Source organism: Corvus kubaryi, unplaced genomic scaffold, assembly GCF_017639235.1.
Source record: "Corvus kubaryi isolate FWS band 111438036 unplaced genomic scaffold, C.kubaryi_AGA036_p1.0 74, whole genome shotgun sequence".
Taxonomy (NCBI): Eukaryota; Metazoa; Chordata; class Aves; order Passeriformes; family Corvidae; genus Corvus; species Corvus kubaryi.
The window spans coordinates 13767207-13794484 of NW_024582061.1; the positions used below are offsets into that span (position 1 = coordinate 13767207).

General features: G+C 39.9%; 1 protein-coding gene across 4 annotated transcripts in view; it reads right to left on the reverse strand.

Annotated features, from left to right (window-relative positions):
* The window catches only part of LARGE1 (LARGE xylosyl- and glucuronyltransferase 1), a 265931-nt gene that overhangs the window by 57868 nt on the left and 180785 nt on the right, over nucleotides 1-27278 (reverse strand). For all 4 annotated transcript variants that reach the window (XM_042051231.1, XM_042051230.1, XM_042051233.1 and 1 more), the window contains one exon: nucleotides 5377-5481. In XM_042051231.1, coding sequence (XP_041907165.1) covers nucleotides 5377-5481 — 105 coding nt within the window. The remainder of the gene's footprint in view (nucleotides 1-5376; nucleotides 5482-27278) is intronic.

Here is a 27278-nt window from a genome sequence, read left to right on the forward strand (position 1 = left end):
CTCACAGCAGATAAACAGTAATGAGTATTTTGGACCAAACCACTACAACAAGTTCTCAGTACATCACATGCTTTAGAAAGTGCATGAGAAAGACTGGAAAAGAAGCTATTCTTTGAGGGTAGTCAGCTTATTTTTAAGTGCAAGCTACAGATTACAGACAACAAAGATAAGGATATGGTCATCAAAAGCAGAATTATCACTTTAGCTTCCCACCTTTGACACAAACAGACTGGTATTTCCTGTTGAGACTAAAAGCAACCATGTGCTGGCACTTCCTAAACTGCGACCTGGACAATGTGCACAATACTTGTACTTATAAATGCACCTTTACGTGTATAAAGCTCACGTGTATCAGTATGCTTTGCACTGATAACACTATTTACTGAGTAAACTCCCAGTGTCTTAAAGGAGGAGTAATCGAATCCAAAAAACTGGCACAGTGTGAACCTAAGTAGATGAAGAAAGTGCTGCTTTTTGACTTGTCATCAGTGTTGGACATGGGTTTTTTAATCATTAAAATGCATTTTTCATCTGTTTGCAAAGGCTCCTGTACTTTCAACCAACCCTAATGACAGCAGCTCCCGTACTAAACATGACTAATATTTTAACTAATGTGAGACAAGAATGTTGCAATGGCTTTTAGAGGGGGCATAGCCAAGTTTTGTCAGGCCACGATGGGGGGTATTGAAAAGGTTCTATAAACCATGAGTTTTCTGACTTCTTTGTTCACTGAGGCAATTTGACAGAATCCTCCTCTCTCAAGCAGCCAACATACATGAGTACAATTACCATAATGCCATGAGCAGGAGCCTGTGGAGCTCGGCTGAAAGCTGTTACCAGGTTTCTGGAGCAGGACCACAGGCAGTGCCATGACTACCAACAGCCCATTTTGCACTGCTTTACCAGTCATTTGTTTTCTGCACTGAGGATGCACAATATCATCATGAAGGAGCACAAGATGTGATCCAGACTAATTTCACATAAACAGTCTGTTCTACCCTTGTCTCTTATCATTCAAATTTGTTAAATACTATGCAAAAATGACGTAACATATGCTTTCAATTTCCAATTCAACTTCCACAGGTCCTTTTTTTCAGGGAAACAATAAAGGAGACAGACTCATTCTAGCACTCTTCCAGTCATTACAAACACGGGAGTAATAAGGCGCAGCACACACGTAGCCTAGAAATCGTTAGGTGCTAGCCATTCCCTTCTGTTCCCAATCCACAAATCTGGTAATGTCACATCTCCCAGTGGGGGAGTATGAATTCTCAGCTCAAGCTGTTGAGACACCTCCTTACGGTTTCTGGTGGCTGCACTGAGGCAGTGCATTTCAGATGAGCCTCAAATCCTCGGGATGGGCTTGTGTAGTCTAGAAGTCTGAAATCCCCTGGGCCAAAGTTTTTAAAAATGACCCCCTGGCACCCCAATTACAGATTCATCCTAAAGCTCCATTTGGCAGGCATGGGGTCCATTCTCAGCTGATGGAAGTTGGGTCTGCTGCACTAAAGCCAGAGAAGCCAGGGGTGATTCACACTCCTGAAGAAGTGGCCCGGAGTCTTAACAGGCACCAGAGACTGCTTTTAAAAGCTATTTTCCACCATGATGGAAAGTATAAGGCAGACAAAGTACTAAAAGCTTTTACGTTTAGAATTTCTTTTACAAGATACTTTTCTGAGGACTAAGATGACTGTTACTCCTGAAATGAACATCAAACCGTACAGTGCAACTCTGGAGCTGTCAGTTTAACATCTGTAAAAAGAAAAATCATAGTGTAGCAATACTGTCAAAAGCAGAGTCAGTGAAATATAATATAGTTACATAGCAAGAGAAGTGTGCTTGAACTAGTGTATGAGGAATCTGGAAGAGTTAACTCAGTGCAGACAAGCAACATGGAGTGGATGATATATAAAAAGGGCATTTGATTAAGCAGCTTACTGAGTGCTTGCCAGTGAAGTACAGAAAAAAACTTGGAAATCTTTGTGGTACAGAAAGAATTGTGTTTAAAATGCTTGAGGAAGAGAATGTTATCGCAAATAAAGAATGGTTCTAACTAAGAACATTTTAAACACTAATTAAATCGTCACTGAACTGATTTTGAGTTTGGTCTGGTTTTCTTACAATTATATTATCATGGACTAAAGTGTGACTTGGATTATCTGCCTCTGCAAATGAGGAAGAATGAAAAACAACCAAATAAAATCTTTCCTTAAAAATCTGTATTGGCTGTCAGGAGATCTGGCCTGGGCACACAGGAAGAGGAGATTGCAAATGCTTACTGGGTTTAAAGAACCAGCGGAGAAGGAACAAACACATATTTGCCTTTAATGCATCTGTCTTCTGGGACTCTCCCAACCTATATGCTGTCCAAAGAGGCTCAGGCATAGAAAGATAAGAGAGAAAGAGAAATTATTTCCTTCAGAAACTGTGAGGAAACAGTGGAACAATTTTGACTTTGAGGGGTGCTTCTGAATCAAATCTTCCAGGGTTAAGTCTGGCTGAGGAAGCTCACATAAACATCACTTTTCTTAGGATTGTATCCTAGGTCTGCAGTAAACACTCTCCCACGAGCAAAAGCAAAGTCTACCTGAGAGCCTCCCCTTGATCCAGCTCTGTTTAGCTCATTAAAGTTTCAGGGGTCTGGGGACCCTTTCAGTGTTCCTAAGTACAGTTCTAGGCACCTGAATTTTTATGCCTTCCCCCTCCTGGACCACTGCCTTTCATGAATGTTTTTCTTAAGAGATCTTGCCTCTCTTTTCGGTGCACCCCCATTTAGTTTTCTGAATCCTCCTTGGCCACACTGTTGCATTCAGTGTCAATTATTTTAATTTACTGAACACATCAAACAAGCTCCAGTTTCATCTTCCTTGAGAAATGTGTACCTCCAGTCTCTGCTAGATTACTCAGGCAAACAATTAATTCAATCAAGAAATTTATACTAAAGGGTGCTGATTCTGTCAATAACCTAATTTCCTACTTCTCAGAGGTTGCACTGTTTCACTCAGTGACCTCTGGTTCCACATACTTGAAAAAACAACATACCACTTCTTACAATGACTTGTCAATCTTCCATACATTATCTACCTGCTGGCTTCTTTCTAAAAAAAAGTTTTTATAACTACAAGGTGAGTTGTGTGAAGAAAGAAAATTGTGAGAAAAATAAAATCATTTGCAGGATTATGGGATTATGCATGGCTTGATAGGTATGTATTAATACAAGGATTAACACATGCAATGTATATGAAGGACTGCAGATATTTGATTATTTTTGCTTTCAGTGGAAGATTTATGTGATATACTGACATTTGCTGTTCCCATAAATCATGTGGAACAGTAAGTTAAGACAACATAAATTAAAGCCTTACAGAATTTTTTTAACATTAGCATTTTAGATCTCTATGTATACTTTATACTACCCACCATACGTTACTGCATTATTCTGATGTTATGTGGTTGTGCCAGCTTTCTCTCTGCCAGCATTAAAATGGCAGAAAAGAAAAAGCAAAAACACAGCAGAAAGAAAGTAGCTATGGAGGGTGGTCATGTCTCAGTAAGACAAAAGATACTGCTTTCTGGTGTAACAGTGAACTGAACTGATCCCAACAAGTTGAGTTGTGTTAACAAAAGCCTTCCGATTTCAGGAAAAATCCATGAAACTTATCTCCGTCTCATGCTTTTGGGGGGCTGGGGAACAGGGGTGGGCAGACCCAGCCTTTCTATTTGCAATTCTGGCAAAGAAGAGTCAGGAAAACAACCTATTCTGCCAAAATCTTGTATCCATACCAATCTATGTTCTGTTAAGCTATTCCTTTGAACGTTACCAGAAAACAGAGAAGCTCTGCAGAGGCTACAAATTCATAAAAATTAGTGGGATTCCCACAAATATACATAGGAATATAGAAATACAGACGACCCAACCACAACTTGTTCAATCTTTTTTCTAGTTAGTCTGTTTAATTCAATCCAATGTATTTCTGTGAAGTAAAATCACTATTATGGTGAATAATTCCCTGATAGTGCAGGGATATTTAAATGGACTCATCTGTTCCAAATGGAGGCTTCACCATCTGTTCTGTCCTTTTATTACAAAGAGAGAGGGAACCTAACTCACTGCATCAGCATGTAAAGCCTAGCATTGAAATGATTTAGATGCATGTGTGTGTTCTTTATGCACCTGGTATGTTTTCCCACATACCAAACAAAAATCAGTGGGAAGACCTGTCTCTTGTAACCTAATAAATTCTCTGACCTACTGCCTTTATTCCTTTCTCATGGCAGCAGAAATTGATGGCCAGTAGCTTGCATTTTATTAGGACGATTATGACCCTGTTGCTGTCCTGCAGGAGTTATTATCTTCATTGGGCTAGCATTTTGTGATGTTACTTCTCTACAGAAAATGAACCTCAATTCCTATTCTGTTGGGGAAGATGAAACAGGAAAGCCTTATAAATATGATTGCCTGACAAAAGATTTTGGGAATATGAAAACTACAGGCGACATCGAAATGAAAGCCACTTTTGAAATACCAAGTCTTAGTTGCTGAACAACTGGAAAACAACGGTATGGCCGACTGAAGGTAATCCCCTCTTGATTGAACAATACCCTCTGCTTGCAGGCAGGTCCAAGGGTCAGAGCAGACCCTACTAGCTCAGCAGAAGGGGTCCAAAGAGTAGTTTTTAGAAGTTAAGATGTAACACTCTATGGTAATATACGAACTCTTATAGGCTGTATGTAAATGCTATAGGATTTGTATCTTGTATTAGATTGGTTAGTGACAATTAGAATATTCAGTACAGAAGATGATTTATTGTATTGTAACCAGGACTTCACCATTCCGTTCTATTCTCATCACTTCTTCTTCACTCTCATTCCTCTCGCTCTCTCTTACCCGCTTAATCTCTTGCTCTCTTGGGCCTGCTCAGAGCTGCCAGCTGCAGCTCTAAGCAGTGCCCCTATACCCACGCCCTTTGCAATAAACTGCATGTTCCAAGATCTGACTATAGAGATCTCGTCACTGTGTTCGTCTACGCCCAGTCCAGACTGAACCCCAAAGCTCCTACACTATTCATTCCCTCTTGCTGGGCCTATATATGAATCATCACGGACAGAAATCTTGTAGGAGATGTGCTGTGGACCTTTCAGATTGCATAAAAGCTCTGTTCTTCCCCAAAGGATGTCACACAATCTTTTCTAACACCACTTACAGAAGACCGAAAACTTCAAAACACCAAAAATTGTATCATTTTTACTTTTTCAAAAGATAAATTTAGCTGTAGCTTAGGAAAGGCAAATTACCACTTCTCACACTCTCTGTAGCAGGAGACTGACTGCACAGTCAATGCAAGCGTTAATTCAAAGAAAACCCTCAGGTCCTACCTGTGTTGTAGCCCCTCCCAAGCGCTGGCCAGGGCCGATGGTTCTTCCAAAGGTTGCCCAAATACCAATCACTCTGGTTCTCCACTAAGCCAAGAACTTGCTGCCCTGGAAAATGACCAAATTGCAAGAAGATCGTAAGATAAAAGCCAATCAATGGAAAACACACAAGACATCTGGAGAGGGACAACCAGTGGAAAGAGAAGGCAGAAGTTGGGGTGCTGCCTTCCTTCCATGCCGTCCGAAGAAGCTGCTTAGGTAACAAGACAGCAAGCCTGGCACAGCAAATTCAACACGGCTCATTTCTTCCCTTCTTCCCTGGCTAGTCTGAGTAATTAAACACTGTGGGAACCTTTGTCATGCTGACAGAAATATATCACCCAGACAAATCTGAATGCTGCTTGATTTTGGAATACAATGATGGAGAATTCTCCTAGTGAGAATTAAGTGTTGGTAAAATGATCATCTAAAATGAAGATCTGTTCATACTCTGATGGAGATAATATAATTGAAGAACAAGGCTCAGTATAACAAGTTATCCTCTTCCCATGTTCCCCCTACTAGTTTCAGGGGGTTTTTTTCTCAGTCACAAAGGAAACCCCTTTTGCTCAGAAAAATACTGGATTTGAAGAGTTTACTGACATAAGAAAGTTACATCATTTTAGTTTGAGTAATTTAAAAGTCATTTAGGTAAGCCTGTATAGAATGCTGCATAGAAATTATGACTTCAGTTTTATTTTAGTTCATCTTACATTGATTAGCAGCTGGCTTCAGCTAGAGTAAAATGTATTTTAAATCAAATGCGTCTAGGAGGTTTGCACTGCTTAAAAATCAACCAAAATATGAATGTTTGTATAGATAAGGACTTAATTATGTATCCTAAAATGTGGTGTATAAAATGTAAATAAGAGAAGTGATTATAATGATGCTCTGGTAACAGAGGACAGAGGGAAGGGGAGAACTGCATTTGGATCTAGTCAGAGAAAGGAAAAGGAATGGTGCTTTGAAAGAGGGATATGCTCAGTGAGGGCACTGAGACTGGTACTGAGACTGAGACTGGAAATGATTTTGCAACCTTTTGGGAAAGCAATTAAGCATCATGCTTTGAAGGCTCATTTTCAAATCCCAGCTATGCTCATAAAATTGTGTGTATGGTCACAGCAGTGTACTGAAAGCCTGAAATGATCATTATATGTTGCTTACACAGAACCACAGCTGTATTACTAAAATTTCAGTATGGCCCAAGACAAGGCTGGGCTGAGAACAAGACATGAAGACAGATATGATTAATTCAATTTTCTAATTGGCTTGAAAGGTGATTGCAATACTCTCCTGTGGTATCTGTAATTCAGTGGAATGTCAGTAACCCGAGCGTGTCTCGAATGCTATTTCAAAGACTGTGAGCAGCAGTGATTGGCCAATGCATATAAAAAATAACCCAGAACACTACGAAAGCATTCAAGGAGTGAATGGAAATCAACCTAAAAATAACTGTGAGAGATTACCAAGTCTACTCCACACCACTCCAACATCATCCTCCTCTATCCTAATGACAACATGTCACTCCTCATCAGACCTTATTTTCCACTAATGTCTCTTCTATTCCATTACATATTTATTATACCATACATATAATTTTTCACATTAGACCCCATAAATTGTTTTTTAAGAAGGTGGAAAATCTGGGGGAGAGCAAAAGGATCATATAAAAGACCCATTGGTGCTAGTGAAAACTGGTCATACTAACAGAGTGCAGTGCACAAGCAAATGAAGGAAATTACAAGCTAGAAGCAAACGTATCCTAAGCACCTCTGTTCGTACAGATGAACCACAGCATCTCTCAACCCGTGAGACACATGGAACACATTGCAGAGTGCATGAGACATCACAAGCCATATACTGTGAGGAAATATAAAAGGGATCTCAACTGGCTGAAAGGAGCCTAAGGCAAAAAGAGGCTGAAGGACACAATTTAAACCAACACTTGTTGACTCCATGCTGGAAGTTTGCCTGTTTATAGCCACTCCCTTATAGCTGCAATAGAATAAATGAAGATAAGAAATGACACTGGCTAGTAAAGGATGAGAAAAAAACCCCCAAACAATAGAAAATGCAGGTCCAGCTGGGCTGGAATGGGTTGGCACAGTTGGTAGGAAGAGAGTGACCCTGCCCATCATCTAATAGCACATTTCACAACTCAGCAGGCCACAGATCCTTTTCAGGATAGTAGAGCTACTATCAAAAGAAATGTTAGAATTTCATTTGCAAGGAGCAGGTACCAAACTTCTTTACCATGGAGCATCAATCTCCTTTCATTATTTTAGCCTCACAAATTTCCCAACATGCTACAGACTATAGCCTTAAAACCAATGGGTAAGAAAAAATAAAAAATCTTAATGCTTGTTAATGGTTTTCCTTTCCCATGTACCAGTCCAAAATCTCAGTTCTAATTACTTACCCCTGAAATACTTATTTCTCAATTATTATTTCTCATGCCAAGATAAACTGGAAAAGGTTCAGGAAATTATGTTTGCGTGTATTTACTGCAGCTGTATAATTTCCTTCCACATTTTCCTTTTATTTTTGAAGACACCAGAACAAATCTTGCTTTCACCAGTATTCCCTGAGGTTTGATATGGGACACGGACGAAGGCAGGAATTAACATCATGTAAGCTTTAGGGCTCAGATACATGGATCAGATAATGTGACTTCCTGTGTATCATCTGAGCTGGAATAACTGCATGTACACGTCCTTTTAGCTTGTCCCAAGCGCACAGTAAAATGTGCGAGCTAACATGCTTTGGTTTGCTTTTGCAATGGCCTGGGAATGTGCACATGTTCATGTACTGTCCTAGGGTAGAGCATTATGCAACTTGTCAGGCTGTTGTAACTCTTACTGGTGCATAAAGGCCTATTAGGCAGATGTGATGGCTTGTCTCCCAAGCCACCTTGGAGTAAATTATGGAGATATGCTTTCCATCTTCTCTAGTTATATTTCTGTTTTCTCTAGGCTGGAATAGTGATGCTGTGTCTGCCAAAGAAGAATATATTTTTATTTCCCTTTACATTGTCTCTGTGATCTTAACTTAAGGCAGAAGTAATCCAGAAACCAGAACTTCAGCCGCATAGGAAATATTAATGTTTCCAAAAATGTTTTAATTCTGAATCAATATAGAAAAAAAAATCAAAAATATTTCCTGAAAGAGGTTCCCCAAATATTTTGATCTGAAGATATCAAAATAACGTCTATAAATGTACAACCATTCTCATGTTAAATAATACAAAACAACATGACACCTAATATAGATGCATAATATATACCCTATAGATTACATTGTTCCATGTATCTCAAAATTCAAACAAAAAAAATCCTAAGTTTTGTCCTTCCAATTGCAACTGACTAAAAATTCACTCAAAAGCTTTCACTCAGACCTTTAATCAATTTTTTTAAATGAATCAGTGTGAGAGTATTTGTCCACCACGAGCTATTTCCTTTAGTTATTTACTTTTTCTAGTGTATTACAAAGTTACAGACACAAGGCAGTGGCCAAAGGGATGCTTCGTGTCACGCAGGGACGGTGAACAGCTCCCTGACCATGCACCAGCCCATCCCTCTGCCACCCTTCTGCCTTCCCTGCAAGGTGCTCACAGTTCTGCAGGAACTATCACCAGGTTCACTTCAGCTCAGATCACACCTCAGTCTGAACTCAGGTTCTTTGGGCAGGATAGACTAGAGTGGCCTCCCAGCATGGCCTTCTGGAAACGGCAAGCATAAAAGAGTTATGTGAGCTATCCTTCCAGCGGATGAGAACACGGTGCCTGCTGTAATGGATTTGAACCATTCAGCATCCTGAGCTGCCGGTTTCTTCCTCCTAAGAGTTATTATAATAAAATACCACAACTAACAGCAAAAGCTCTATCATTTTCTGTTCTGGTCCTGCAGTTATGATTAAGTGCACTCCTCTCAGTCTCTGTTACTCCAGGCACAAGTTAGCTTATGAAAATTAAGCTGTCATTCTCACTTCTTCATACATCACCACTAACAGCCAGACAAGAGAAAACAAGGCTATGATTCTGGCATGACCACAGTGAAAAATTACCGGGGAGGCAGAATTACAGCTGGATTGCCGGGAATGGGGCTGAATGCTGCCTGGCTGTGGGATGAGACTTCTCCAGAAGGCAGCTGCAGCAACAGCATTTTGCACAGAACAGCTGCCTGACAGCTCTCGCATGATGAGAAGCTTGGCTGTTGCTGGGAAGAGGTTTCCATGGAAAAACAGATACTTCTGAACCTGACAACTCGATGCCTTCACTTCTGTTTTTACTTCACAGATTTTTGGTGGCTAATGGAGGGGAAAGCATTATCCTGTAACTCAGGCATTGGGGACTTCAGACCTTAGCTCAGCTCCCAGCTGTGATACTGATTTCTTGGCTGACACTGAACAGGTCACAGAACAGCCTCTTGCTCAATTCTCCCTTAATAAAACTTTACCCCTCTTCCACTTTGCCTGTCTCACATATTGCAAACGTAAGTCCTCAGAGTTAACGAGTGTGTGCTACTTTCTACTGAAAGGGTAGGAGCAGCAGCATGTGGCCAGGCTGAAGCTCCATCCAGCACGGAGTTGTCTCCAGCTGCAGGCAGGAGCAGCTGTGCAACACAGAGCACAACAGTGCAGCTGTATGGTGGCACTTCTTAATAGCGGTCCTCTGGATACAGTGTCTAATGGCACATGACACATCTAAAGGAGGATCAGCTTTTATTTATGTTGGGTCTAGTATCTGCTGCTTTTGTTTGGTGCCGATCTTGGTGCTTGTGAACAATATTTTCCTATTCTGCCCTAATTTTTTCCCAGTTTTAGAGGATTTCATCTTCCCTACAGTCTACGGTACAAAGGACCTTAACTTCAGCTCTTGCCTTGAAGTATTTTGCTATTAGAAACAATAAAAATAGTAGTAAAAAATTACAGTTATTACAGCTACTTTCAACATCTTTAGTGGAAGCTTTTTTTTTTTTGGCTTTTACATGACTCCACTGCAATTACAGTAAGAGCTATGGACCCACTGCAAACACTTTGTGTGAGTTGCACTTTCTCAGGACATCAGACTGTTTCCAGAAAGGGGAAAATAAAAAGGCATTAAAGGGGAAGGGAGGGCTGGGATGCCACCTTCTGATCGCCCATGGCCAAAGGGTGAGCTGGTATCACAGAAGAGATCTGTTTCAGCACGGTTCTCCTGGTTGTTGGATTTGCAATGGTTTAGTTGTATTTAGTAGAAGGCTTCAAAGTTAAAATGAAGTGCAAAGTATTTCTCAGCCTTTAAAAACATAGTAAGTAAGCAATTTCTATACTGTGGAGACTATTAAAGGAGAACACAGCAGAACTCTGTCTTGCTACTCCTAAACATAGTAAGTAAGCAATTTCTATACTGTGGAGACTATTAAAGGAGAACAGAGCAGAACTCTGTCTTGCTACTCCTAACTGCTTTAACAGCCATGGTTTAGAGATCATTAGGAATTTAATATAGACACGAGTGCTGGAGCTGCAGCCAAACACTGCCAGAGCAATGCATGTCTTCAGTGTAAGCTGAAAGTGAGGAGAAGGACTCAACAAGAATTTAAGACTCAAGCTTGGCAGGATTCAGAACTGCAGCATTCTGTTCCCAAAATGGGACACAGAAATAGAGAATAAAAAACTGACAGAAGGGAAGAAGGGAAAATGTACATATTCTGAATGCTGGAAATATTCTAAATTGGCCAGTACCAAGCCTGATGAACACTGTCAGGACTAGTTGAATCTATACTTTTGCAATGAAGCAGGGTTATTTTCTGCATGACTCAGAGTTAAAATCTTTGATGAATGCCCTTTCCCTCTCTTCTGCTTCTCCTGATTTCTTTTCTTTATCCTTTAAACACCTGCATAAGACACCCTTCCTTTCTGAAATGTGCGAGGCCACATCCTTAGCTGGTATAAATCAGCATGACTTCAATGAAATTAGTGTACTTAAGCTGACTGATACCAGCTGCACATGTTGCACTTCAGGTTAAGTCTTGCCTGAGTGACTGACCCTTTCTTGATGGCCTTCCTGCCCTGACCATATATCGGTTCATACAAAATATGTGGTTTCTAAAATCTTTCACTTCTCCTGCCACATTTCTCATCCACCTCTTCAGATCACTGTCAAGGTCAAGCTCTTCATTCTCACTATTGCTGCCCTTTGCAATTCTTGCACTGTCTATATCAATTCATGTTTCTTCCTGCTCCCAAGCTCATTCCTCTCTTCTACTGCCATGTCCTCTCTCATTCCTAAAAGAAACTCTGTCTTCTCATGCAAAAAATGCCCTGACTTACCCCTGAAAATTTATTTCAAGCACAAAATCCCTCAGGACTTTCCTCTATAAACATTTTTAGAAATTTTATCATGAACCCAACATAAAATACACACATGAAATCGTGTGTGTGCTCTGTAACACAGTCTGACACCGTCTCATACATCTGTATGGTACAGGATACACTGTGTCCAACAGTACTGAATACTTTAACCTCTACTGTGCACTTATTTCACAGGTGTGCAAACTTGTAACAGATGTATGTTACTTGCATGCACACACTCACATACATACATACATGCATCAATATGTACAGATATGTGTGCAAATGCATAGTCTCTGCTGTGATGAACTTCTTTATTACACAGAAATGCTTCATTTCAGGCAAAAATGCCTCCTGCAAAAGTTAAACTTTTTTGCTTGATATCTCATTTGCATTAAGTACATTGCTGTTTCCCAACAACCATTACTCCTTCTTAGTGGACTAAATACTCATGGAGAGAAACTGCATGGACAGTTGTTAAGGCACAGGTTGGATGAGAAGGAGGCCAAGGAGTAGCTCACTGAAGGTAGAGCAGGACTGTCTCAGGAGAGGAGAGGCTGGCTCCACAGGAGCACCATGTAGATAGTACACTGGTGCCAGGAGAAGAAGAGAGGATACAGACAGTGAACACCTGATAAGAATGGATGGTAAATAAATGAGGCAGAGGTAGATACAATATATGAAGGGCAGAGAAAATCAAGATGAGCCAGGTTGACTCAATGAAAGAAAAGAGCAAGTGAAATGAATAAAGGAAAACTCTGGTAATGCTGAAACAAAGATGTAAAGCAATGGCATCCGCTGACTTCTGGATGTACTCAGAGGTGTGACAAGAGCAAAAGAACTTAAAGCAACTCAGACCAGAGAAGAAGAATAAGTTGGCAAGAATCTATACAGAGAGACACATGACAAGTGTTTTGTATGTGGTAGGAGGGAGGATTCAAAGGGCATACATAAAAGGTGATCGAGAGGATGAAGTGTAAACAACTGGACTGAGAAAGGGTGAAGACCTAAATCTGCTTCATCTTCATAAGGAAAGATAAAAGAATGAAATCAAGAGAAGAAAATATATTGGGTTTCTGCGCATCTTCTAGTGTCCTCCAAGGAGCTTGTTAGAAAAATTAAGAGGACAGTGAGAAGTCCAGCAAACCCCAGTAAAGCTAGTAAATCTATCATTAATGTTTGCAGCACTTTCATCTGCAGAATTTCAGAAATGGATTCTCAGCAGCTGAGCACAACAGAGTAAGTGCAGAAAAAACCTTTCATTTTGCAACAAAGCTTTTTGAGGTTTTCTGTGGTCCCTTCCAACCTGACCCATTCTGTGATATGCCCAACTCATCGCCAAGAAATGTGCTCTGGCATGGAGTTTGGAGAAGAATGAAACAGTTGTGCAATTTTAAGCTTGAGCAGAAGAGAGGCCCATAGCAGCTTCATAGGCTGCTGATCCTGTCCTTCCTCACCTCAGTTTTAGGTCACTGTTTATAGTACAGATTGTCCCAGCAGTAGAACTGACATCTAATTAACAGCAATAGGAGACTTCACATGAGCCTTTTCCAGCTGGTAAATATTCTTTTCTACCCAGGCTGCAGGAGGTCAGCAAGATGTATCCACTGCTCTGACTACACACCTAAGTTTTTTATTCACACAAATGGCTTTTTCCTTATCATGGTGTCCTTTTAAATTTTTGATGTATTCAATGTAAAACCCCACTCTCTTGTAAAATCGAAAACTTCTTTCTCTGAAAGCTGCAAAACATCCTTGTGAACAAAGTCAATTCAAATCCACCACTTCTAACATTCAGGCATTGATTTGAGAGAAAGGGTCCAGAGTTTCATGAACATACAAGGTATTAAAACCACTACTTGAATTTGGGCTATGAAGGAATAAGTGATCACTGAACAAAAAATGCTTTCTTTTTTTTGCTGCCAAAGATAATAAAATAAAACTGTGAAGAGCAGGAAAGTAACTATCCATGCACTATGACTCTGCCTGTTTTAAGTGCATCAATTTCATAAAGAGGATAAGGTCCTGATATGCACACTTTTGTTGGCGCAAAGCCCATCTGTGAATCGTGTCTCAGTCATGGGGAGCCAAGCAGCAGGATGCAGTGTGTGATCAGTAAGGCTCTGATGTGATGCTTTTCAGTAGTAGCACTTCATTAAGGAGAACTTACAGCAGGAGAAACTGAGGCTCATGGTGATGGAGTGACACTTCCACGGTCACTGGGGAGGTGAGTGGTGATCTAGGAACAGGTGCCAGGACTTGTGAGACCCAGAGCACTGATTTTAGATACTGAAGACTGTCCCTAATGATAGCCTAGTGCCTAAGCTGTCACTGCCAGTAATCACTCAGAAATTCCCACTCACCTCGCCTTCGAGCAGCTGTCAGCTCACTGGGTCCACTGACGGCTGAGTTTTTCCTTGCCACATCTCTGAATGCTATGTTCTGCCCTGACATAGATTTACTTTGGGTACATCCCTTGGGATTCCAGGCATGTCTCATCATTTCCCTCTTGATTTCAGGCAGCTGCATTTTGCAGATGTTAACTGAACGATCTTAACTCATATTTGTACCAGGTAACAGAGGCTAGAAGTTGGCTGTTTGTCCCCTCATTTTCACTCTATCACTGCATCACTACACTTCATCAGGTTTCAGTGATTGTTGCCTGAGGTTTCTGGAACAGTAAACTTCTTTACTAGCAAGGAATTAGAGAAAGAGAGTAAGGGCTTCCTGATAGTCCAAAGAGTGCTCAAAGAAACTGTACGCAGCTTCCTACTTCATTTCCTTTTGGGCAGTTATCATGCATAAACAGCAAGATATTAACCCCCTTTCTTTTTATTTAAAAGGAACAATCTTTTAAATTGATTGACATACCAGGAATGTTTGTAAGCAAGAAATCAGTGTATGTATCACAAGTACTCTCCCCGAGAATCAGAGAAATCCCCAAATGTAGAAGCAGAGGTGGCACCCCCCTTCACCTCCCCCCAAATGAACAAAATGAAAAGGATTGGCTTTTTGGTAACAATTTAAAAAAATCCAAAAAAATCAGGGAAAAAACCTCTCTTATAGAAAAGGGCTGTAGTCATCCACTTAGTGTGAAAAAGGTTGCCAAGTTATGGTATGTGGTGTTGAAATCCAACTATGTTGACATTATTTTTCCCCTCTGTTGGGTTCAGCTCTGTTAAAAAAATAAATAAGCTTTGCATTTCCCTTTGGCTATGTGGCTTTACCAGCCTCTGCAAATTTTTCCATATGAAAGTTCAGGAGTTGTCTCTTCAGTAGACACATACTGCAGTAAGATGATGCTACCTGCCTAGCACTTCTTGCCAATGCTATTAAGGGCACTTACTACAGTGACAATTGGTTTGTGTAAACAGCTCACTTTATCCTTTTAATTATGGACTTCAAGACAGGTTAGCTGCTAAGAATTATTTATGCATCAGGAGTATCAGACAGCAAGATGACACAGCAAATATTTGTTCACACCTAACGATTAAGCACAATTAAACCTGTATCAGGAAATAGGACAGAGCTCTGATACCAAACAACAACCTGCTGCTTTGCATCTTGAGCCTACAGAATAATAGATGCTTCTGCCTGATACTACAAAACAGTGGCTGTATCAGATATCTCATGCTTTAGTGATGAGCTCAAGAGTCTTGGGATCTGTTCCTCGTTCTTATGTTGACTGGCTGTGCAATCACAGATGGGTCACCTCTTCAGTGAGCTGCAGCCTCTCTAAATAGGGCATGATTCTGCACTCAGGCAGTGGAGAAGAAGAAAAGAACAACTTGGAAAACAGAACAGAAGTGTTGCAAGTTATTTTCTCAGCAAGAGATGGAGCACTGCAAATACCTAATAAATGTGCAGAGAACTGGTCTTAAATTTGAAAACAACCATCTTTTCTCTATACCCTTCTCTGTCTTTCAACCTGGAGACATCTGGATTTAAAGGGCAAAGTGGTTGAGATGTTCTTTTGCTGAAAATGTGTCTACTTGTGAACTCAACTTGAAATCATACATTGCATTGACTCAGTTTTGCCAGCATGTCCAATACTACAGAGTCACAACAGCCACCTTGAGCTCAAGTTGAGCTCAGTACCTTCAGCTCCAAGAATAAATCATACAGGATGTCTTGTAGATTGCTAGCAAGCATTAGTTTCCTTAATTAGTTTACTTTCTTAGTTTACCGCTGTTTGCTACACATATGACACGTTTTGCTAGTGTGACAACGAAGCAGTTAACATTCCTGACGCAAAATTCAGTAAGGCTTGGAAAAAGCAATAAACCCCCCACTCTCCAGTCTTTTGCAGATCAGTCTTTGTGGACAGTTCCAGAGGTTTTAGGTTGTTAACACAAGTCCATCTCAGCACTGACATTTCCCTTTTGTCCCTGTTTATTGGCTTAGTACTGAGTGATTCCTGCTGTTCTGAAGAATTTCCAAGCAAAGAAGAAGAAGGCTGTCTCAACTGAGTAAAGGCATAAAAACAAGTGTTACAAAAATCGGCTTAAGTTCCCTCTCCCCCTCTGTTGTTTAATTATTTAGTTAGTGCAGGTCTGGCTTTAATTACAATAAACAGATGAAAAATGTGAGGCCAAGAGTACACAGAAAATAGAGAAGTTTATCACACAGCCCTGAGTCAGAGAGTCTTTAAAGTGTTGCAAAAGAGTTGAAGTCCAAAGGCAAAAAGGTGAGAGATTTGCAGAAGGCACCAGTTTCATTAAGCAGATCTGTTGATGATAACGGGACGAAAGGGCAAGACTTGCTGTCCACTGAAACACAACATGTCCCATAATGTATTCTGCACATCATATCGTTCAAGCCTCTAATATTTCATTCATTGATTTTATTGTCAGATGGAAAGGCGCTTGTTCCAAGTGGCATTTCGTGAGACAGATGGGGAGAGACCCAGAGTTCATCACTGGGAGTTTGCTCACTGGATAATGCTGACATTATACGGTAAAAAGCAAAGAGAGGGCAGAAATCTACTGGTCCTAATGTTCAGGAAAGTCTTTTTGGTTCTCCTCCTGGAAGCTGAAGGGCTTTGCACCTGGTCAGACTGCAGACTGCCTCGCATGTCATTCGCATCTATGAAAAAGCATCACCCCAATTTCTCACACAGGCCCTCCCTCCCTCTTCTGGCTGTGTGCTCCTTTCCCTACATTAGTATGTAAAATATCACACTAGCACCCCAGAAACCCCACAGACTCATCCCCTGTAATGAGGTCAACTCATGTGGACCTTCTAAAAGGTTATGTGCAGGAGAGGCAAGATGTAAAATGGATTTAGGCTGAAAATAGCTAGCATTTGCTGGGCTTTAGTAAAACAACAGCATCTGTAGGCAGGAACAACAGCAGAACTTAAAATGCCTGAATGGTTAAAACAAGGTGCCTATCAGCAGCTTGGAAAAGCTTTTGTGAACTGCTTTATTAGCTATGTACAGGAACTCCATCTAGATTTAAATTCAAACAGCAGTGTCCCTTTATTAATCTGAGCCTAATTTTACCGCTTTTTTAAAAGTGATTTTTATAGCAAGGTTTAACACACAAGCTTTGATTCAAAAATACTAAAGAATCAAAATGATCAGCTCAAATATTGAAAAACCTTCATATTTCCACAGTAAAATGAGAGAGAGGCATGAAAGTATTAAGAATTCTGAGGACATCGAGAAGCAGGAAGCCAAGTGTGCAATTGCTGCAGGAAAGCATGCAAAGGGCAGGAAATTCTGGTACCCGCTAATCCCCTTAATCCCTACTAATGCGTGAAGTGTAAGCAACGTCTGTTTTATGAAGTATTAAAATGCTGTTATGAATCTTGAATCTATCTTGCATCTCAATGAATTTTGTAATCAAAAGGGTAAAAACAGCAAGTCAAATATCAGTAAATTTCTATTTACTTGTTTTCCTCTTCACCTGTCTAAGGACAAGATGGAAAACAAAATTAAAACTGAAATCTGTAAAATGGATTTGGCTAACTCACTCCGTCATAACCACAGATGTTAGACAGCACACTGTACCTGCTCTTAAAAAAGGGAATAAATGCATGAGATAAGTACAATAAAATTATTCACAGCCTATCTGTATTATAAACCTCTTCTGTGTTAAAGAAGAAATAAATTACAAAACAAAGGGCTTCCCTCTCTGACTTCCTTGGGTAGGAAAAAACGAAGTCCCTTACTCATCAGGTAATCACATGACAGACCAGACCCTTTATTGGCTCATAGTTCCATGCAGTAGAAACTGATGTCACCTTTTGTCAGTCATGCTGCATAGCCATTAAGCACCATAATAAATACAAATTGCAATAGAAACATAATTAATACTTTAGCAAATGAAAAATGGATTGCCTTTCAAGTACTAAAAACCAGCAAGGAGTTAATATATGCATTTGCAGATTAGAAAGGCAATAAACCAAAAAGAGAATGATAGAGTGATATAGAAGACAATTTTGGCTGCGTATTGGGAAGATCAGTAAGACACAGTTAAATGTAGTGATGAAATCTTTACTTCCATTGGATTTAACACTGTGAGAATTAATTCAGACCTCAGTCACATAAATGCTGCAGAAGGAAGCACACTAATTTGAGAAATTACCACCCCACAGCAGGAGTTACTGCCCACCCAGTTCATCTCAGTGTCCAGCCACCTGGGTTAGCTGCAGCCCTCTTCACTGCTCCTCTACAACGGCTGTATGGAGAGTGAGAGGGACAGTAAGTCCCCATAAGCCTGTTAATATAGCTCATGGAAAAGTACTGAAGAGATTATAGCAATAATTTCTTAAATCACTCCAAACAAAATTGTCAGGACATCAGTTCATGGCTCCAAAAGCATCCAGTAAATGAGACGTTTACAGATAATCTGTTCTAATCTCTAAAAAAGGTAAATCCTTTGGTAGCACTGAGGACAGATTTGTGCAAGTCTCCCTTCAGTATCTCACTTTAGCTTCCACCTCTGCCCTTTTAGAAGGCAAAACTGATCTTCCTTCTCCATGACTCCTTCCTGGAAGTAAACAAACATTGTACTCTCTTACAAAATCCGATTGTGTAGTCCCACACAGACCTGCCTAGGATTTACTCTTCACAAACAAGAGATAATGTAGGTGGTTCTGAATAACTCTTGCAATATCATCTGTGCACAAATGTATTCTAATTAACTCTTATTTTAATCCATCCACATTCAGTCACCTTCTATTACAGTGTTGTAAGTGACCCCCTGGGGCATTTCTTAACTCCCAACTTCATTAGCACTACTTTTAGCTTGGACCTACACTTGATTCCTATCACACCCTAAGCGTTTTCAGAAATGAACTTCTTGACAAAACTGTTTTCTGTCTAATTTGTGACATTTCCTCTCCGAGTTCAATGCTGTAAGATAGGGATAGTCAGCTGTACTTTGTAAACTGGAATAAGAAATAGAGGGATCATTTTCAGTGGTACTTACATACAAAGCAACAAAAAAGAGCAGAACACAAGATCCCCTCTGTAACATGTGAAATGCTAGTTTCTGTCCTTCTGGAGTAAGATGTGACCTTCTGACTGAATTTGAACCTCTTATTTTGTCACTTAGCCTCTGTCCATTAATTGCATGAGGAAACAAACTCCAAGGCATAGATAGATCAGATTCTGGGAAAACGTTCCATTTTTTATCACCACATGAAGAGCAACTCAACTCCTGTCTTTCCATGAAAGGAAAATAAACAAATTCCCATTTAAGCTTACAAGATCAATGCTGCAAGGAAGTGAATTGTGCATGTCTGCAATAAAAGAAAGAAATATTTATGTGAGATGTGATTTAAGACATAAAGACATTAAAAAGAGATCATTATCTGTTTTGGAAGTGGAGAAAAGACCTTACATAGATCATTATCAGATTCTGATCAGCTCTAGAAACTGAAAAGTGCTAATGTTATTTCATTTCCCAACAGATGGGAAGGTTCACCCCTCAGAAAGACTGAATGAGGGCTGACTCAAGAACAATAATAAATTATTAATTTGAAGGATTTTTTCCCTCCTCTTTTCTTCCAAGTCCTCTAAGCTAATTTTGTAGCTAATGCAAGGACAGATCTGAGGGAGTAATTATCAAGCAGGTACAACAGGATTAAGTAAACGCTCTATGACAAGACAATGCTGAACTTCTTGCACTGAACCACTACATAAATTATTTGTGGCCAGGATTAAAGTATTTAATTAAATCATCTTTGTGTAGATGAAACATGAAAATCATTTTTTAAATTGCTGCAAGAGAGAAAAACACTTCCCTTCATTTGCTTCTTACAATCTATTGAGTTTGTAGTTCAAAAAAAAAAAAAACATCAAAACAGCAGTGACTCACTGGCAAGAGCATTAGGATAAATCGAACTACCTTGAAATTATCTCCTTGCATACTTTTCTCCTCCAGCCAAGATGATTGTAATGTTAGGCAAATGCAGTACTGGAAAAAGGACAGCTTCCAGACCAGAAAGGTAGTGTCCCTCCATGATATGAGAGGTTTACACACAGGAATTCTTCTTAAAGTAAAGCTGACAGTCACTTCAATGAGCTCTTATTCAACATTAGCATTCTGCTAGACGACTCTGAGGGAGAAAAGGGATTGTCATGTTTCTGTTTTACAAAAACAGCAATGGGAAGTAAGGAAACCTTGCTACTTAAGAGTAAGTGTGTGTAGAACAAAGGATTTTTTGACCCCTGAGAACAAGGGGAAAACCCATCAAATTTAAAACATAGCTCTTCTTCCTGAGATTTATTTTCTACAGTACCAGAAGCTAGAACCAACACTGCAGAGTTGCTCGGTTAAGGTCAGTAGGTCCAAAATACTCTCTGCCCCTCATTGCCCACACCAGCAATTTTGAGACACAGCTAACCTAGGAGAGGAGAACTGAGAGACAGGTACCTGGAGTTCTTAGGGACTGCACTGAAGAACATCTGAGGCAATGGCTGAGCTGGGGCAGAGAGAAATTTTAATGTTTACATGAAAATGTTTTTTAAAGTGACATTTAGCAAACTGTTTTGAGAAATGAACATCTGAACGTGGTTTGACTTCATTTGGCTGCAGAATTGAATGGAATAATCTACTGGTGGATAAAATGCAAGGATTTGGACTTAATTCTCTAGCCACTGTCAACTAGGATGGAATGGCTTCAAGCTATTTCTTTTTATTTGGACTAGTATCTTGGCTGGAAGAAAGCCCAGTGGGGAAGAACTGTGTTGGTTATTGATGCAAATCCTTACTATCTCCCTTCAGAAGAGAAAGGTATTGTCATTTTTCATACTGGATGTCTACTTCTTATTGCAGAAAGCAAATCAATCCTCTTTTTTTTTTTCCTTTTAATTGCAAGCCATAACAAAAAAGTAGAAAAAAACAATCATTTGTACAAAACCATTACAGATGCATCAAAGAAGAAAGTACTGTGAATTGATTTTTAGGTCTAACAAACCTTGTCAAAATCTCTTCAAATGACAACTAAGATGAAAAATCTACCTCCAGCTAAACTTTATTATTCCCTCTGCTGCATGGATGCTAAAACAAATAATTTTCCGAAGGGAAAAAGAAGGGAAGTTACATAAAGCAAATATTATAAATTTTTATTATGATTTCTTTTCAGCTCTACTGTTGAAGAAACAGCCCATGGATTCTTTGCTCTCAAAACCAGCAAAACCAGTTAACAAATGTTCTATGTGAATAGTTATTAAATGAAGAGTCTATGTGAATATATGTGCAATAAAAACCAAGCCCTAACATTCAGTAATTTCTGTGAGTTTTTGCTCACATAACTATACACACACACGTGCATGTGTGGCAGAAACTAGATCAACTCTGCTAAACAATGTAACAAAAAAGGAGTCTCTTTAAATAATTCTAATAATTTCTGGATATACTCTCTTAGTAAGTCACTGTGAATGAGAGAGAAACTAACACTATAAATATACCTGTAACAATAACATGTACTGGGGGGGGAAATATGGAAACAAGCGTACGAAACTGCTAATGGAAATGAATTCTACCTAAGAATTACAGAGTGGAGGTCTCTAGTAAGCTCCAAGGTGTATGATACTGCACGTATTAAAATGTTTCCACAGTATAATCCAAAAGTGATTTAAATACTTACAGCAGCTTTCATAAGAAGTTTGATGTATTTCTTCTGGACCACTTAACAATCATGAGCTGCTGCCTAATTTCCTTTCCCATCATTACATACTGTCAGTAAATGCATGTGTGTTAAATTTAATTTTTCTCCTTTGTAATTAGTCTTGGTCTACCTGCCTGACATATTAACCGATTCTACAATCTCACATTTGTGACATCAAATGATGTCCATGGTGACAGATTGAGATGCATTCCTGAATAAGAGTGGTAAGTGGGTCATATTTGACTGAGAAGGGGAGAAAAATTCCATCCCCCCTTTATATATGTTTGCTTTGATTAGGCTGATCAGTAACTACAGAAAGACACGACTGTGGTACAGTTCATCTGCTGGGGAGCTGATAACCACAGAGGCTTGTGAGAAAGTTTTTAAGGTTTTTGTAGGTGATGGAGACTTTAAGAATATGTCAATCACTTTTTGAAGATTAACTAATTTGGTTCGTAACTTCAGACTTAGTTCAGTACATAACTTAGTTCATTGATTTTTAAAATTTTTTTAGTGGGCTGTTCTGAAGAATATGCCACTTTACAGCCATGTTGCAATAGCTTTGAACATTAAGTTCAATCTAGACTCGACAATGGAAAATCTCTGGTCCCTGTCCCTTTGCACAAGGAATTTACTCTCTTCTCAGATTTATTCCATTTATCAGCTTCAATTTGTACTGTAGACCATACTTGAGCAATGAAACTGTATCTCACATCTCTGGATCTGGATTAAAATTTGATGTCTTCTGCTGCACGGGCACGTGTGTCCTTGGATAATATCTGTCAAGGCTGCTCCAGTGAACACCAGTACCGTCAAGCCCTTGAAACTTGCCAGCACTTCTGGCTTTGAAGGGCAACTAAATAAACTACACTTAAGAGGGTGGTCTTATATGCCAGCAATAGCACCTGCTGTGATTCCTGATAAAGGGGATTCAGTGGTGTGAGTCTGTGTGACAGGGAATGAAGACCCTCCATTTACACAAATTGACATGAAGGAGTAAATATTCAGATGCAGCAAGCAGGTATGACTCCTTTTATCTCAAATGGAGCCATTCCAACTTGTAGCAGGTTAGAATTTGGCTCACTGAATTTATACTACAGAAAAATGAAGTGTTTTTCATGTATTTTCTGGGTTTTATATATTTTCTCATAAAAACACCGGCTGTTGGCTTTGCTGCTGATTAGCAACCTCCCACTTTCCCGTTCCGGGCAAGTTGGTGAGGAAAGCTGTCAGACCAAGAACAGAATTGCTGGCAAGGCACCCTCTGGCCAAGGCACGCTCCATGGAGCACACGCTGTGTAGGAGAGGCTTTGCCATTTGCAAAACTGGGCTTCATGAATTCTGATCCAGAATGGCCTGAGTTTAGTTCCTTAGAAGAGCAAGCTAAATTAAAACTAACAACTTTCCCCAGTGAAAAGGAATCCAACCACTATTTTTGAAATGCTACCAGAATGGCATAGCAGGATGTGTATATTGCTGTTTGATCACTGTGAGAGTACATCTAATTTGATGTTTTCATGGAGAGAAACTCTGCAAGCAGAAAGTACCAGAATCATGTGTGGCCTTAGATGTTAAATTTCACAGGAAATGGTAGTACTTGCCCTCTAAAGTGTTTGACAGCTATCATTCAGGTGTACAGAAAATAGCATCTGAGAAACCACAAGGAAACCAGACAGCTACAACTTAATGTATCCTCAGAAAACCTTTTGTGATTATTCCACTGAGGCTAAACTGAGATAAATCAGAGGGAACTACAAAATCCTGGTGTAAAAAGGGCTCAGTGAGGAAAATATTTATTCCTGTGAACAATTTATTTATACAGTGGGAGCTTATCCAGAACTAGGGGCTATACAAACACACACCTTGTAATGCCTAGGCAAGACAGAATGGGATGGAGAAAGGAACCCACAAACAGAACCCAGGACTGCAGAGGCAGTAAAGTGCTCACTTATGTCTGCAGCAGAGCTGGGAAGCAGAGCTCAGATCCCTGCTGTTCCACTTGGTGGAATTGCTCTTCTCCTTCTCAATCCCTCTATGGATTTTCATCAACTTATTTCATGAGCAACAAAGTTTGCCAATACACTGTGACAATGTTAATGTGTATAAATCACAAACCTTTTTTCTTGTTTCAACAGAAGAGTCTAAACAGTTGCTAAGATTGCAAATTAGCTCATCTCTGCTTAAAAGATTAACTTTTTAGAACTTTTGCAAATCAGTGAATTTGAAAGAAAAAAAAAGACACATAATGCTTTACACCAGAGGGAGTAAAGTCACTCCCCCAGCAAAGCTGCTTTCAACTCCACATTCTGCTAACAAAATGGTTAAAGGAAAAGCTCTCTGCACCAACTTATTCATGTCAGACACAACCTTGGGAAATGTTTTGTAACACGTCAGAACACAAAGAATACAGAATTCAGTAATTAGCAAGCATGCAGAGATTATATTGATGTTTTATACATATTGGTGGGTAGACAAACAAAGGAGGGACAGCAAACAGGAATACCGAAACCACAGCAGGCTGGACAGTCAGGTTGATGAGAGTAGTTAAGAAGATTAATGTATACTCTAAACTGAACTCCTCTAGTCATTCAGTGCTCAATAATTTAAAAGACAATGCCAGTGGCTTCATTTCAAGGTGACAGAAAATTCTGATGATGAAAGACGCAGCTGAAAACTTACTTTTAATTAAAAAGCATACAGGCTGGAGCTCCCATGTGCCTAAAAGGAAGTGACAGCATTTAGGAAACAGTGGGGAGGGATTATTATTTAGATAGTTCATTTTATTAAATAAAAGAATTCAAAGAGAACTAGTAACAACTTTTCCGCTCTAGTATCCTCAATAATGTAAGATGATTACTCACTGACTTAATGAGAAAAAGTTTGGGGCTAAAGAGAAAGCAATTAAACTGACAGATCTGCTGCTACCAAGAACAGATATACTCAACATGAAGAGCTAGGATGCATTAAATGACCAGAATAATTCATGAACATGAATGAAGATGATGAAGAAATGGATGACAGAATTCACATCTTCTATGCAATAATACAATAGGCAGACCAGTGACAATAAAACTGACAGGTGCATGGTTGGATGGACACAGAGGTGACATACTCCTAATATTCATAAAAAATTGATCAAAATTATTATACTAACAGTTTTTGACATGTGAGAGCTCAGAAATTTGAGCAAAAGAGGCCAAAACTAGTTTTCTACAGAAGCTGGTTTCCAGTTAGCTCCTCTCTCTTGCTGCAAACCCTTTTAACCTGCTGAAGTTTAGCTACAGAACTATCTTAGTGTTAAGAATTTTTGAGTTGTGAGCAAGAGCTTTTTTTCCTAGGGATCCTCGAGCTCTGTAGCCTCAGGCATGCAATGTCTGCCATAGCCTGTGCCAGTGGGCAGCAGCAGCAGTTTGTCATGGTCAACTGTGACATTTTGCTGACTGCTCCATCTTTTTCCCAGTCCTAAACTCAATGATCTTAAACTTCAGCCTTAATTTCAGCATCAAAGGCCTAAGAGGAAGTTAGTACTTCACATATCCTCTGCACTTGGAAAGACCACATTTGGCAGATACTGTTCAATGAGGGGGATAAAAGAGGATGCTGGTGGAGAGCAACGCTCGGCCCTGAATCTATTAGCCAGGACAGGCTCTGATGTTATCTGCCCTAACTCAATGCTGTATCTCAGTGCATCATCAGTTTCCATCTTGCTGAAGTCAATGAAGAGTACTCATGAGCCTTTACACTTCAGCCTATGATTAAGTACTTCACTAAATAAGGTCATTAAATTTAAATTGTAGATGCTTGCTAGGTACTCCTGAAGGTTGTTCTCTCACCTGCAACATAATCCCTGCAGGCTCATGGCTGGCAAAACAAGTGGCTAAATAACATCCAAATCTGTGTGTCAGCAATCCTCCCACTAAACTTAAAGACACGGGAAATTGATTGATTCAAGAGGGAGCTGTGTTTACCCTAATGTTGATATAGGAAGAACAGTAGCATGTTATGGCTTGTAGAAAAGGCTGAGACACACAGAAAAGGAAAGGCAGATGAACCTGGCATACCACACAGTATCTGGCACAGATAGCTTAGTTGGTTTAAGTAGCAAAAGCCTTACAGCTGTGTTATGCAGTGTTTTGCCACTGTGTAGTTTTGCCATTTCTCAGTAGGAACAATCAGTGCAACAAGTATTTTATCAGAGCAGTTCACTGGCTCAGGTACGTGTGCATATGTTGGCCCTCATACAGATTTATCCTAAAGGATTAACACAGCAGTTCAAATGCTACCAAGCTATTTTCACTCCTTTCTCTTCAGCATGCACACCTCAAGGCAGCCCTCTACCCTGCTTCCTACTCCCAAACAGGCTATCAATCATGATGAAGGGTATGCTAAAGCCATAATGCAGATAACAGACCATTAAAAGCTCAAATGAGACTACTAAACATGTTTCATTAATCATAGCACAATCCAGTCTTGAACCAGGAGCTACAGATTTAGCAGGTCAGCAATGGAAGGTTTCTTTCTACCCGATTCTAGTGACTGGGAAAGGGAGAACAGCTCCTGAGCTGGTTGCCTAAAATCTTCTGCCCTTCCTCCTCTTCCTCGGGTGCACATGACCTGCAAGGGTTACATTGCTGGGAAAAGAGAGTGAGAGAATAAAGAATAAAAATAAGAGAGCTGCTATGAAAAAAGAGTGTGAATGCTCTTCAGAGAGCCTGGGTTCTCAAAGGAGCCAAAACACCCACAACTCACACAAATTTTAGTAGCAGCACTTCTGAAAAACTGGCCAAACTGGCTCCTTCTCCCTGGCAAGGGGTCTTTATTTAGGGATTTGACAGAGTATCAGAAAGAGTTGTTTTCTTCTAGAGGCCCAGACCCCAGTGCTGATCTCACCAATGTAAAAGCATAGCAGGTGAATTTTAAAGAAAATGCTGTAAAAAAGAGATGTCCCCTTTGCACCACTTCTTATTCACGTCTGGCTTTTTCCAGTAGCTTTCCAAGCCCTTTTCAGAAAAAGTCAGCAGGTTACCTGCTAGGCAACTGCCAGGTGAACAAGAGCTACCTGCTGAACACATCTAGCTATTTAACACCCCCGATGCCATGTGCCTCTACATAATAACTTCAAGTAGGGCACATGTTTTTGGGTTTTCTGACTCTGGAAGCAGGTTGGAGAAGGTGGTTTCAGCAGAGGCTGTTTCCTTGGACAGCAGAGTCAGAAGACACTCAAAAAGACTCTAATAATTAACTGGAAGATGCCAGAGGATGCCAGAACTAAAGGGGCCTAACAGAATGGGTTTCAAGTTTAATTCTAGTGGAGGATTTGAATCAACAAACTTCTTGCAAGGAGGCAGGGTTTTTTACCTTAGTTTCACCTCATTGTGGTCATGCTGAACTCCATGGTTTACTCTTATAAAAGC